A 14,159-nucleotide genomic window follows, 5' to 3' on the forward strand; every position below is an offset into this window, starting at 1 on the left:
CCACTATCAGCACTGTGTCTGACTGGACTACTCACACAACAAAATAAATACATGAAAAAGGCAACAAAACCAAAGCAAAAACCAAAGTACTTGGTTGAAAAGAGGATCCTGGGGGCAGGTTTCGCTATGTTGCCAGCCTGTTTAAGTTCAAAGCTGCTGTGCTAAATACACACATGCAGCTGCATCTGGAGAGTTTACAGAGCAAGTGTTTCATCACAGGTACTTCTAGGTCCTTGTGCTGGACAAAATCTGCCTCAGATCATAAGTGGGCCAACTCGTGCAGAATGAAGAACAAATCTAAAGGTGGGAGGTTTTTATGTGGAGCAACTGGCCATGTGCTACTGAGAGTAAATTTCACATTTCATACTATGCATAATGGTTGTATGATGTTGAGATCTCTTTTAAGAAACCTGGTTTGTGGGGGATTTTTTTAAGGCCAAGTTAATAAAGGATACATTCTCCAGCTGATGTGTGGTGCGTCAGTCAAGCAAATCCCATCAGCATTGGTGGGAGATGCTCTGCACATTGACTTGAGAACATGCCTCTAGTATGGAAATATAGAAATTTGCATAATGCAGAGATGCTTAAGATACTTTCTGTCCTCAGACAAAATCTTCCTTCTGATTGACTTGAAGTGTAGAATATGTTATTTGCTCCTTAGAAATCTTCACTTTCGAACATCTGTTTTTCCATCTACCCAGATATATATGAACATGACAGCTAAGTGAACATTTAAGGTCCCATGTAGTCATTTATCAGAGGGGTAGCCGTGTTAGTCTGGATCTGTAAAAGCAACAAAGAATCCTGTGGCACCTTATAGACTAACAGACGTTTTGCAGCATGAGCTTTCGTGGGTGAATACCCACTTCTTCGGATGCAAGACTTGCATCCGAAGAAGTGGGTATCCACCCACGAAAGCTCATGCTGCAAAACGTCTGTTAGTCTATAAGGTGCCACAGGATTCTTTGTTGCTTTTACATGTAGTCATTGTTATTTGTCATGTAGAGGTGATTAGATAATTTTTTTCAGTGAAGAATATGACAATGTTTTTTGTTTTGTTTTTTTACCAAAATTACTATAAGCTTAAAGCCATAGTGTAGAGTCAGTTATACTGGTGTAAAGGTGGCTGGTCCCTTTCTGTATGGGAATAGCTATACCATAAAGCACTTTTATACTGATCTGACTGTGCCCACACTTTAACTATGTATAATTAAAGCAGTACAAATTTCTAGTGCTAACAAGCCCTTAACATGTGTGCTACAGTATATAGGCAAAATATTGGTGTTTAAAGGTTAAATTAATTCAATGGCTGGGAGATCCCTCTGTCCATCCAGTGGAGTAGTTTGTGTCACATTGCCTTTGTTTCTACATGTGTGTGTGTGGTCCATCCCCCCCCACACACACATTATAATGGTTCTTGTTTTCCCCCAACACATATTAATGGAAGTGGTATGATACGTTCCTGTAAACTGTGTAGATGACAACAACTAGCTTGGAGCCTGTCTGTCATGTTAATTATATACTATTATAGACCATTAATCTGATGATTATTTACATGATAAATTTATAGATTTATAAATTTATATAAATAGATTTGTAGATGTATTGTCTACGGTGCCAAAGTGTTCTTGGGAACTTTACTCTGAAGATCAGTGACACACTTCAGTGGGGGTTTTAAAAATTTAAAAATAATTTGTGTGTGATCCCGAGTATGCACTGTAAGCCTGCATCCGGGACATCCAGTCTGTTAGAAGGGGCTGGGTGCCAGTGACTTAGCACTGTAGCCTTTCACCTCTCTATACCTAGATTGGGTCACAAGCAAAGATGAGTTTGGTGGTTTCATCCTGATCCCCACTAGATGTGACAGTGTTAGGAGCAAATGAGGGAATTTTACCTGTGTTTTCCTTCATATTTTGCATTGGTCTCCAACTGAGTTCAAGTAGAGTTTAAGGTTTTGGTTTTAGTATCTCTTATAATCCTTGAGTAGCTCCAAATTATTGCAATGACCTACCAGCACCCTGTACATGATCACACTATTTTTATGTCACAAGACACTGGGTTTATGGAGCTAAGAGTTTGCTAAAATAGCACTGGGGGCATTGTGTTTCTTTGCATCTGTGGTGGAATGCACTGGTCCTGTAAACTGAAAGATGTCATGGATTTCTCTTCATTTAGATTGGATTTAAAGACTTCCATATTTGAGACAGTACAATGGAATACTATTTGGTTCTGATAAGACTTTATAGGAGTTTGTTTTTATTTTTAATTTCCTTGGGGACATATATAACATAAAGGTGAGTAGATGCCATCTAGATAAAATTGATTTTTATGATTTGTCCATAACACACAATTGTATTTGATACTGTCCAGTTTGGCTCAGTGGAACACCAGGGTGGAAGTAGCAGGGGTGTTGCAGATTAGGAATGAGCTCCAATGATAGAATAGTATGGAGAACAGACATGGAAAGATGGTAGACCATTTATTGATTGAGATGTATCAATTGGCAGAATTATTCAGGGGATACAAATACAGGAATTGTATAGATACTGCAACTCATGATTTACCACTGTGTTACTTCAGTTTTAAAGTGATCTGACACCATTAAAGTGGGGGAAATGCAGTGGTGAATTGGGCCCATGACTAAAATACATAGGCAGAGTTGTGCAGTATGAGGAAGCTTGTGTAACAATTGTACTGTGTTTGACTTTGGCCAATGTTACCGGTTTATCAATTTCATACAAATTAAGTTTGTGTATGTGTGTAAGACTTCATTTACCTCTCATTATACCTGATTTGCACTGATGTAAGAGGAGACTCAGGCTCATAACTTCAGCACAGAGGAAAATTTGACATAAACCAGAAAAAAGAGGTTTCTAGAGAAAGGCTGACAGAATTAACTCTAGATACACTGTGATGCAGTGCAGCAATATAATTTATCCTAAACTTTATGCAGTTGTGAGCATAACATTTAAATCTGAAATAAAGTTACATAGCAAGTAAATTGGGGGTGCACAACTTTGAACTTCCAGATTAAGTTTTCTTGGTAATATGAAAAGTAGGTTGGTAAAGAGAGAGGCTTGTAAGACACATCTTATGTGATTTTAACCTTTTCTTCCTTGGTAAAGTATAGTCACTAAACAGTGCTTGCCACTGAAAAGTATCAATTCTTGAGTAACATTCAGAAGTCAGTCTGCAATTCCATTCAATAGGAAATCCCACAGCAATTTACACAGTATCATTCTCAGCCCCCTGGGAGCCTGCTTCTTTTAATGGTCATTTTAATTTTGCAATCTACTAACGTACTGTATACAGTGTATACCATGAACTTCCATGCTACCAAATAAATAATTTGGAATCTAATTCCCCTGCATATTTTGAGCTGGAGAGTCTCATGGGATAATGAAAAGAGTTTAAAGTGTGTGGTATGTTTGGGCTAATTTACTCTGAAAAAGAATAGCTTTTTTGGAGTAGAGAGCCATGTAATGAGTACAACAAAGGCAGTGTTAGAAAGTTTACTACCAGAGATCTGTAGAATGCTGCCTCTTAGTGAAATTTGAAAAGAGGTTCTGAGACCTTTATCTCTTCATATCTTCACTGCTTTCCAAAATCAACTTCATCAGCAGGGCTTCAGGAGGAAGCTGGGCATATCCACAATTTGTTTTTGTCAAACCATTATAAAGAGCAGTATTTCAATATACAGGAAAAATAAGGAAGATATAATTATTTTAATCAATAAACTTGTGTCAAAGCCAAATATATGTTTCAAAAGCAAATGCATTTTGTTGAGTTTTCTTATGCACTATCTAGAAATATAAAATGCCTCGTGTTATCATTTTTCATTAAAGTGATGTTTTTAACCACTGTGGACAGCTGTCATATCCCTTAAAAACTTATAATAGTAAAATTGTCATAGGAATGAAGCAGGAATACAAGATTTTATTAACCAATCTTCAGCTCATAAAACACATCAGTTTTATGCCATTCTAGATCATAAAAATATATTTCAAAGCAGAATCATATTTCATCTGCGAGATAAAGCACAAAAGAATATGAGTTGCAGATGCCACCCTAAAATATTAAAAAGAGGTGTTCAGGTGTATATGTATCTACATAGTTAAGTCTGTGGAATTGCATGATCTGGGAGCAGTGGAAGAATTTGGCACTATATCAATATAACCAACAATAAAGATACCTGTAGTTGTATTTTGTTACAGTATATAAGTATAGATTGTCTACATAAGTTTATTGAATAGTGTAGAAACATTAAGGGCCTCATAATGTAGCAGAGTTGTCAAAGGGAGAGATCAGCTCTACCTGGATAAATGGTATAAATAGTTTTCTTTCTGATATGTGACCAGATTATTTTCCAGTTGATTTCCAGCTATGGCCCCAAGTGTCCCACAGATCAAAAAAAGATAAGGGTCAGTTACAAGGTTGAGCTCATTCCATGTTGCTATAGTAACTGACCTCAAGCAACCCACAGAGGACTACACCCAGTTCCCCAGGTGATATTTCGCTGTCCATGCCATCAATCCCAAGCCTTTCAAAACCAGACTACTTAATTGTCAGGGTACTGTTTTGAAGAGTGTCTTTGTCCCAGTGGTGCCAAGGTAGGGCTAGCAGAGCTCATTTGTGTCTCCTGAAGACACTTGGGAGAAAAGACTTGGGTCCCATCTCTCCAGAAGGATATTGGGAAGCATTCTCGGGGGGTTTAAAGAAGGGTGCAACTATATCCTCCTGGATTAATTAGGAAAATGTAAATGAGAACGATAGCGCAGATATTCTGTACAGTAAGAAGCTTTCTTAAGTAACAAATATTGGTGAAGTAACATCATCCCGCATGTCTAACATTATAGTAACAATCTCATTTGAACATTTGTTGGTCCACTGTTTCCTGCTTGTGACCCTGTTTTGCTTATAGTCTACATGCTTCTTTGCTCAGAGCTTGGTTCTACGTTCATTTTTGTGGCATTTAATGACAAATCAATAGTAAAACAGTGCCATCCATCTAGAATGAAAGTGTTTGTTTCCTTACACTGCTTCCATAGTCTTTGTTTGCTAATGGGCTTTCTTTATTATCAGATCTTGTTTCATTTATTTGTTTTCCTAGTCTGTTGGTAGTCACCTACTAAATAACATCATGGTGTAAACTGCTTGGATTGTTTGTTTTAAATAGTGCTTCACTTGGAAATGAATGGCATAAATGACAGTTTCTTCCATTTCTCAATTTATTTCCATGTGTTTATTCTAATATCTATTTATTTTTTACTATAACTAAAGTACCTCTTACAGGGCCCCATTTAATGTTACCAGATTTATGACATAGTACATTAATGTTTGGTTACGCTGCATTTCACTATATCAAGATTCATTAGAAGTATAGGTAACTCCAGGTTGTGCGCGCCTCAGTGTAGCCTCCCCTTAACCTTAATTTGCTGCAATGAAGCAGAAATAATAGTATTTTTTGGAAGAGCTGCAGTGTGGGATTTACATGCTGCTATCAAGAATGAGTGTCAGATTGTCTTAAATTTCTTCACAACATGGTCTGGGACTATTTTATTTTCTTCTGTAAGGGAGAATTTTGTTTTATTAAATCAAGTTGCAGAAAGAAGTTTTAACTAACAGTAAAGACGGTGCCTCTTTATTGTTCAAATCTCTCATTTGTTATTGGTTTGATAACATGTCATTGCATGACAGTGTCAATGCACTGTTTTATATTGCCATGAATATAGTTATAATTAGAAATGAAGCTGATACAGAACATGGGTTTAATACAGCATTATTAATTATACTGCATCCTCGCCAGGAGGCTGCTATTGTCAGTTCTCTTAGTGGCTTAGAGACTCATTGTAATCTGTATTAGATGCACATTGCTGCAACAGAAATAGCTTTATGGAGAAGCATATTCCCACTATAAAATGGGCAGAATGACAGTGTAAATGCTATTAAGCGTCCTATCAGCATATTTAGAACTATCACGTAAATGTGTTTGAACTTAAGAACAATAAACTGTGTGCTTCACCACTGCAGTTCAGCTGGGTTGGGGCGACCCACTAATCCTCACTAACAGACAGTAAATTATGTACCTAAAAAATTATACAAATGCCTGCCTTTGACATCAGTGGGCACCACCCAGGTTTCACCTTCAGGATTCAGATAATCAGCTCTCATTCCTACTGGCTTCCCTCAAGACCAGTATGGAAATAAGTATGTGTCTGCCAGGGATCAAATGCTTTTGGAGACAAAAGTAGGTACTGAGAACATTACAGGATACTATCATCTCCCCATGATACTTTTACACAAAGCACTCTGTTCCTCTTTTGGCCTGACATAGTTTCAACCTGACAGAATCCAGCAGGCCTGCTTGTTTTATACAAGAGCACATCCTATTATTTTTTTGAGAAATGAAGTGTAAAATTAATGCTTATTATTCTGAGCTTGGGGGGGGAAAGGAAAGAAACCTTAGAATCTTGTTTGCAATGTATTGCTTGTTTGGTGTTAAAATCAATAGATCCACACACAGATACACTTAAGGAGAAATGGGAGAAGATCTAGCAAAGCAAGCAGCAAAAATCTGCATTTTATTTTACAAATGAGAAGGGCTGCATAATTCACTTGAGTTATGTGGGACTCTCTTATGGATGCCTTGTCATGTTAAAAAATGGAATAAAAATGAGGGAAATGATGGCATGTTTTCTTTTACTAGAGCCCACCAGCAAATGCTTGAATGGCGTGCTGGCTGTCAGACACTGTATTGTCACCATGAAGCTGTCTCACATGTGCCTATGTGATCTTATATAATCCAAGAAAGTTATTCTCCAAAGATACACCTGTATCTCTATGCATACTCTGTGTTTCTATGTAAAATTCTATTAAAATGCCATAGAGAAGAGAGTGATTGTAGCAGCAGTTCTCTCTGTATCTTTGGGCATTTTCATAGTTTGGATACACATGCATGAATAGAGAAATATTTGTCGTGCTAACCAGGGTACTTTCCCTCCCCCCAATCCTCTTTTTTTCTTCCTGGATGGTTTTATAGACACAAGAAATACATAATGGACTCCTGTGGGAATGGAATCAAAACCCCACCGGTGAGGAGAAGGCCTTATAATTCAGAAGTGGATTTGCAAATCAAAAGGTCTTGCCTCGAGTGGGATAAATTTCCAGATCTGCAGGAACCTATTATGTTTTGTTATTTTTCATTCCAGGTTTAGTTTGTTATGGGTTTAACTATGTAAAATACTGCAGGGATCAGCCAAGAAAATATGCAATCAGTGTTACCTAATTAAACATCTGAAGACCCAGAGAATATAATTTCAGTCTCATATTGAATATTACATATATTTCACATTTTTAATTTTGCTGAAATTATAGGTATTTAGCCACAAAGGAAACATTTTTCCTAATGAGTGCTCACTCAGGACCATATGCTATATATGAATCACAGGTGAATGGGTTTCTGAATAATACAGTATATGGAAGTTAGAAAGTGAATGTCAAACATGATTTCTCTGATTTACTATGTGAAGGAATTCTTTCTATTACCATAGTATCAGCTTTGTACTTTACATGTTTATTATACTGCTATTTGGTTAAGGGTTCTACAGCATCTCCATCACAAAGCCATCTCCCTGCCTTTTTTTCCCCATAGGGTTTATTACTAAACTATGCAGATTTGCACAGGATTGAAACTAGGCACACGAGAGTCTCTTCTAGGAAGCCAGGATAATACAGGAGATTGGGGGAAAGGAAGTTTTAAAAACATATTCATACTTAAATGCTAAATATCTGCCCAGCTTTGGTGGCTGTGCAGATCAGAAATTTAAAAAAAATTCAAATTTAGACTCCTTGTGTTCTGACAAATATTCCACCTCTCGGTTTTGGCTGTCTAGAGAATTTCTGGAGTAGTCAGAATGGAGAGTTGAAGTCCTGGGCCTCTGTACTCTCACCAGTGTTTTCTCTCTCCTCCTTTCTGTCTCCCTTTTCTATTTTTACTTCCTTCCTATCCCATCTGTCTGTCTTTCCCCCACTTCCCTCAATCTCCCTCTTCTTTCTCCATGAAACATTACAAAGAAAAAGGATAGAATTTCCCCTTCCAGTCTAAACTGGCTATGCACACTGTGGGGGCCTTTATTGCATATTCTGCAGTCATTTTATGAATAGAGGATCACAGTGCAGATCAGGATAGAGAAACGTGCCCTACATGTTAGAGGTGCCTGGCATCCCCTCAGTGGGAGGAGCTATCCATTCATGCTTCACTGATGCTGCCTCTTCTCCTCAAGCGTTTCTTGTCATCAGCATTCTGCTCTCTGCTCTGTATGTGTTACAGGCAGTATGGGGAACAGAGCACCAATAATAAGTGTGTCGGGAGCTTACCTGTTTTTGGAGCAGCGTAGACAGCTCCTAATACTGGCCCAGGCAGTAGCTCACTACTGCACAAGGCACCACTTACAGATTTTTTTTAATATCCTCCTGGTGAGGCTAGGGCCCTTTAAGACACATGTACTCTGGGAATTCTTTCCAGCTGCATGCCACCAACCCTCCCCTGCTGGTCCTGTTTTCAACAAAAAGCCAGGTTCTAATATGCAGGCTGTGTGTGTGTGTGTGAGCTATTACAAGTGCATAATGGCTGCTCCATTTGCCTTCACTGTTACCATACTACTGTTATTTAACTTGTTACTTTGTAAGGGCTTTGAGATTCCTTACGTTTCAGAGGCCTTATGGAAAACAATAATTTTCCTCTGTTCAGCCATTTTAAGGTTATAAAAAGGTAATATAAAAGCAATTATAAACAGAGATTTTCTATGCTCTTTCTCACATTATTTGAAGGATGCAAATACATTTAGCAGGTTATTTCATAGTACACTATAATCACTTATTGCTATTCTGGAACTAAAAATGTAAATTAGATGAGATTTTGAGATGAAGACATAAAGTAGTGCATATCTCATAGGCCAGAACTTGATTTTTTAAAAATATATTTTCATGAGAATTTCACATATAATGTCCTAACAGGGAAGAAAAATTTTCGGCTGGTATTCACAAAAAAACACTTGTAAAAACTGTGGGCATATTTATTGGCATGCACAGATTATTTCATTTGTATTTCTGGGAGTCTTTTGAAATGTTGTTCCAATATCTCACAATCTGTCCTAACTGCACAAAACACCAAAAATGGCAAATTAATGTATTAAGTTAATATGCTGGTAATAATAATTATTATTATAATAGTAAATGCAGCAAAGAATCCTGTGGCACCTTATAGACTAACAGACGTTTTGCAGCATGAGCTTTCGTGGGTGAATACCCACTTCTTCGGATGCAAGTAGCAGAAATTTCCAGGGACAGGTTTATATATGCAAGCAAGAAGCAAGCTAGAGATAACGAAGTTAGTTCAATCAGGGAGGATGAGGCCCTGTTCTAGCAGTTGAGTGAAAACCAAGAGAGGAGAAACTGGTTCTGTAGTTGGCAAGCCATTCACAGTCTTTGTTTAATCCTGAGCTGATGGTGTCAAATTTGCAGATGAACTGGAGCTCAGCAGTTTCTCTTTGAAGTCTGGTCCTGAAGTTTTTTTGCTGCAGGATGGCCACCTTAAGATCTGCTATTGTGTGGCCAGGGAGGTTGAAGTGTTCTCCTACAGGTTTTTGTATATTGCCATTCCTAATATCTGATTTGTGTCCATTTATCCTTTTCCTTAGAGACTGTCCAGTTTGACCGATGTACATAGCAGAGGGGCATTGCTGGCATATGATGGCATATATAACATTGGTGGACGTGCAGGTGAATGAACCGGTGATGGTGTGGCTGATCTGGTTAGGTCCTGTGATGGTGTCGCTGGTGTAGATATGCGGGCAGAGTTGGCATCGAGGTTTGTTGCGTGGATTGGTTCCTGAGCTAGAGTTACTATGGTGCGGTGTGCAGTTACTGGTGAGAATATGCTTCAGGTTGGCAGGTTGTCTGTGGGCGAGGACTGGCCTGCCACCCAAGGCCTGTGAAAGTGTGGGATCATTGTCCAGGATGGGTTGTAGATCCCTGATGATGCGTTGGAGGGGTTTTAGCTGGGGACTGTATGTGATGGCCAGTGGAGTCCTGTTGGTTTCTTTCTTGGGTTTGTCTTGCAGTAGGAGGCTTCTGGGTACACGTCTGGCTCTGTTGATCTGTTTCCTTATTTCCTCGCATGGTACTGTAGTTTTGAGAATGCTTGGTGGAGATTTTGTAGGTGTTGGTCTCTGTCTGTGGGGTTAGAGCAGATGCGGTTGTACCTCAGTGCTTGGCTGTAGACAATGGATCTTGTGGTGTGCCCGGGATGGAAGCTGGAGGCATGAAGGTAGGCATAGCGGTCGGTAGGTTTTCGGTATAGGGTGGTGTTAATGTGACCATCAATTATTTGCACCGTAGTGTCTAGGAAGTGGACCTCCTGTGTAGATTGGTCCAGGCTGAGGTTGATGGTGGGGTGGAAGCTGTTGAAATCGTGGTGGAATTTTTCCAGAGTCTCCTTCCCATGGGTCCAGATGATGAAGATGTCATCAATGTAGCGTAGGTAGAGAAGGGGCGTGAGTGGACGGGAGCTGAGGAAGCGTTGTTCCAGGTCAGCCATAAAAATATTGGCATATTGTGGGGCCATGCGGGTGCCCATAGCGGTGCCACTCATCTGGAGATGTATATTGTCATCAAATTTGAAATAGTTGTGTGTGAGGATAAAGGCACAGAGCTCAGCAACCAGTTGTGCTGTGGCATCATCAGGGATACTGTTTCTGACAGCTTGTATTCCATCAGCGTGTGGGATGTTTGTGTAGAGAGCCTCTACATCCATGGTGGCCAGGATGGTGTTTTCTGGAAGGTCACCAATGCATTGTAGTTTCCTCAGGAAATCAGTGGTGTCACGGAGATAGCTGGGAGGGCTGGTGGCATAGGGTCTGAGTAGAGAGTCCACATATCCAGACAGTCCTTCAGTGAGAGTTCCAATGCCCGAGATGATGGGGCGTCCAGGATTTCCAGGTTTGTGGATTTTGGGCAGTAGATAGAATAGCCCTGGTCGGGACTCTAAGGGTATGTTGATTTGTTCCGGTGTTGGTGTAGGCAGTGTCCTGAGTAGATGGTGCAGTTTCTTAGTGTATTCCTCAGTGGGATCTGAGGGCAGTGGCCTGTAGAATTTGGTGTTGGAGAGTTGTCTGGCGGCCTCCTTTTGGTAGTCAGACCTGTTCATGATGACAACAGCACCTCCTTTATCAGCCTCTTTGATTATAATGTCAGGATGGTTTCTGAGGCTGTGGATGGCATTGCGTTCTGCACGACTTAGGTTATGAGGCAAGCGATGTTGTTTTTCCACAATTTCTGCCTGTGCACGTTGGCGGAAGCATTCAATGTATAGGTCCAGACTGTCATTTTGACCCTCAGGAGGAGTCCATGTGGAGTTCTTCTTTTTGTGCCGTTGGTGGGAGGGTAACTGTGTATCAGTGCGCTGTTCAGTGTTGTCCTGAAAGTATTCTTTGAGTCGGAGACGGCGAAAGTAGGCTTCCAGATCGCCGCAGAACTGTATCATGTTGGTGGGGGTGGTAGGGCAGAAAGAGAGTCCCCGAGATAGGACAGATGTTTCTTCTGGGCTGAGTGTGTGGTACCCGCACGAGGAAATAAGGAAACAGATCAACAGAGCCAGACGTGTACCCAGAAGCCTCCTACTGCAAGACAAACCCAAGAAAGAAACCAACAGGACTCCACTGGCCATCACATACAGTCCCCAGCTAAAACCCCTCCAGCGCATCATCAGGGATCTACAACCCATCCTGGACAATGATCCCACACTTTCACAGGCCTTGGGTGGCAGGCCAGTCCTCGCCCACAGACAACCTGCCAACCTGAAGCATATTCTCACCAGTAACTGCACACCACACCATAGTAACTCTAACTCAGGAACCAATCCATGCAACAAACCTCGATGCCAACTCTGCCCGCATATCTACACCAGCGACACCATCACAGGACCTAACCAGATCAGCCACACCATCACCGGTTCATTCACCTGCACGTCCACCAATGTTATATATGCCATCATATGCCAGCAATGCCCCTCTGCTATGTACATCGGTCAAACTGGACAGTCTCTAAGGAAAAGGATAAATGGACACAAATCAGATATTAGGAATGGCAATATACAAAAACCTGTAGGAGAACACTTCAACCTCCCTGGCCACACAATAGCAGATCTTAAGGTGGCCATCCTGCAGCAAAAAAACTTCAGGACCAGACTTCAAAGAGAAACTGCTGAGCTCCAGTTCATCTGCAAATTTGACACCATCAGCTCAGGATTAAACAAAGACTGTGAATGGCTTGCCAACTACAGAACCAGTTTCTCCTCTCTTGGTTTTCACTCAACTGCTAGAACAGGGCCTCATCCTCCCTGATTGAACTAACCTCGTTATCTCTAGCTTGCTTCTTGCTTGCATATATAAACCTGTCCCTGGAAATTTCCGCTACTTGCATCCGAAGAAGTGGGTATTCACCCACGAAAGCTCATGCTGCAAAACGTCTGTTAGTCTATAAGGTGCCACAGGATTCTTTGCTGCTTCTACAGAACCAGACTAACACGGCTACCCCTCTGATAATAGTAAATGTTTATCTATTAATAAAACAGAATTTAAGGGGGATTTTTAAATAGGTTCTTTGTATTCAGAACATCTCCATGAAAGGTCTGTTCAAAACAAATATATATGAAAGGGAAATTCAATTTAAAAATGCCATTTAAATACCATCAGTGGTCTCACTTCAACCTAAAAAGGCATTATATATAAAATGAAGGCTGAGTTATCCCTGCATTCCTGCTATTCCCTGTTAGTTTCCTCTTCTCTTCCTCGTATATACTTGCAATGTAATCTGAGGTGAAGATGGGATTTCACTCTGTTTCTGGTGGTGGTGGTTGAATTCACACTGTTCAATTTGTTTTAAATGCTGTTTGAGTGTTTAATAATAGATATCCAGAGCAACAATGTTCTGCCTTTGTGGTAAGATGCAAGGTGCAGAGGTACGATATTGTCACAGCCTGTAAACAGGCATATATGTTACTGGTGGTTTGATCACAGCATCACTTTCATCACAGCTGAAAATAAATGCCCCTAAATTTGACTTGCGGCTGTACACCTGAATACATTGTACAAGTTACTGTGTGTGCTTTTGTAATAGGGACACAGAAATTGTAATGTCTTTGGGTCCTTGAAGCTGTGCAATCCAGCACTACCATTTCTAGCAGACTGCTGCATTTCAGACACTAATCTGCTGTGTCACTAACAAGTTGTATCATTTGAACCTTGCAGAGGAAGGCATCAATCATGAGTGCAAGCTGTGTAACCAGATGTTTGACTCTCCAGCAAAGCTTCTGTGTCACCTGATTGAGCACAGCTTTGAGGGGATGGGAGGCACATTCAAATGCCCTGTTTGTTTCACAGGTAAGACAGTAAGACCTAGACAAGCCTCAGTGTGCATGGCTTGATCCAGAAATGACACACAGGGGATTTTTAAAATACAGTATGCCATTCCTTGGGAAAAAGTGCTCTGCTTGGAAACGTTTAAAATATCACCAGTCTAAAACTGGAGCTAGGAATGAAGAACAGCACTGTGATTTTTTGACACCATGCATCAGTTCCCAAGCTCAAGAAGCTAATTACAGCCCTTTTAAAATGATATTTGTTGGGTAGAAAATGTGATACATTTCTAAACACAGTTCTTGTGAGTTAAGGACCTGCTCCTGGGCACCCCTCACTCATGTGAGTGCTTTTTACTTACACAAGTAGCCTGTAGTCAGTTCTCAGTGGAAGTACTCATGTGAGTAAAGGGTTGGTAAGATCAAACCCTAAAACTGTATAGTTTTGACAACTGCTGTATTCATTTTTTTCATTGTATGACCAGAATCTGCCCTCAGATACATATGCCCAGGGCTTGTTTTTTCTGTGTAGAGCACATATCTAACATCTTGCTGTTTATCCAACTTTTGTAGTTAACCTTAAGCTGTCTCTGCAAAGCAAATTTGGATGATCTTGGTTAAAGTGACTGTCTGTAGAATCTGTTGTCACCTGCTCTATATGCTTTTTAAAATTGCAATTAACGTCTTGTATTTCTGAAATGTGAAAGTAATGCTGGATGTGTACATGACTTCTGTCTTTCATTTC

At 40.2% G+C, this 14,159-nt stretch overlaps 1 protein-coding gene across 11 annotated transcripts in view; it reads left to right on the plus strand.

Moving 5' to 3' along the window:
- The window catches only part of ZNF423 (zinc finger protein 423), a 402,730-nt gene that overhangs the window by 362,347 nt on the left and 26,224 nt on the right, over positions 1–14,159 (plus strand). For all 11 annotated transcript variants that reach the window (XM_039503470.1, XM_039503477.1, XM_039503474.1 and 8 more), the window contains one exon: positions 13,308–13,439. In XM_039503470.1, coding sequence (XP_039359404.1) covers positions 13,308–13,439 — 132 coding nt within the window. The remainder of the gene's footprint in view (positions 1–13,307; positions 13,440–14,159) is intronic.

This window comes from Mauremys reevesii, linkage group 16, assembly GCF_016161935.1.
Source record: "Mauremys reevesii isolate NIE-2019 linkage group 16, ASM1616193v1, whole genome shotgun sequence".
In the NCBI taxonomy this organism is placed as follows: Eukaryota; Metazoa; Chordata; order Testudines; family Geoemydidae; genus Mauremys; species Mauremys reevesii.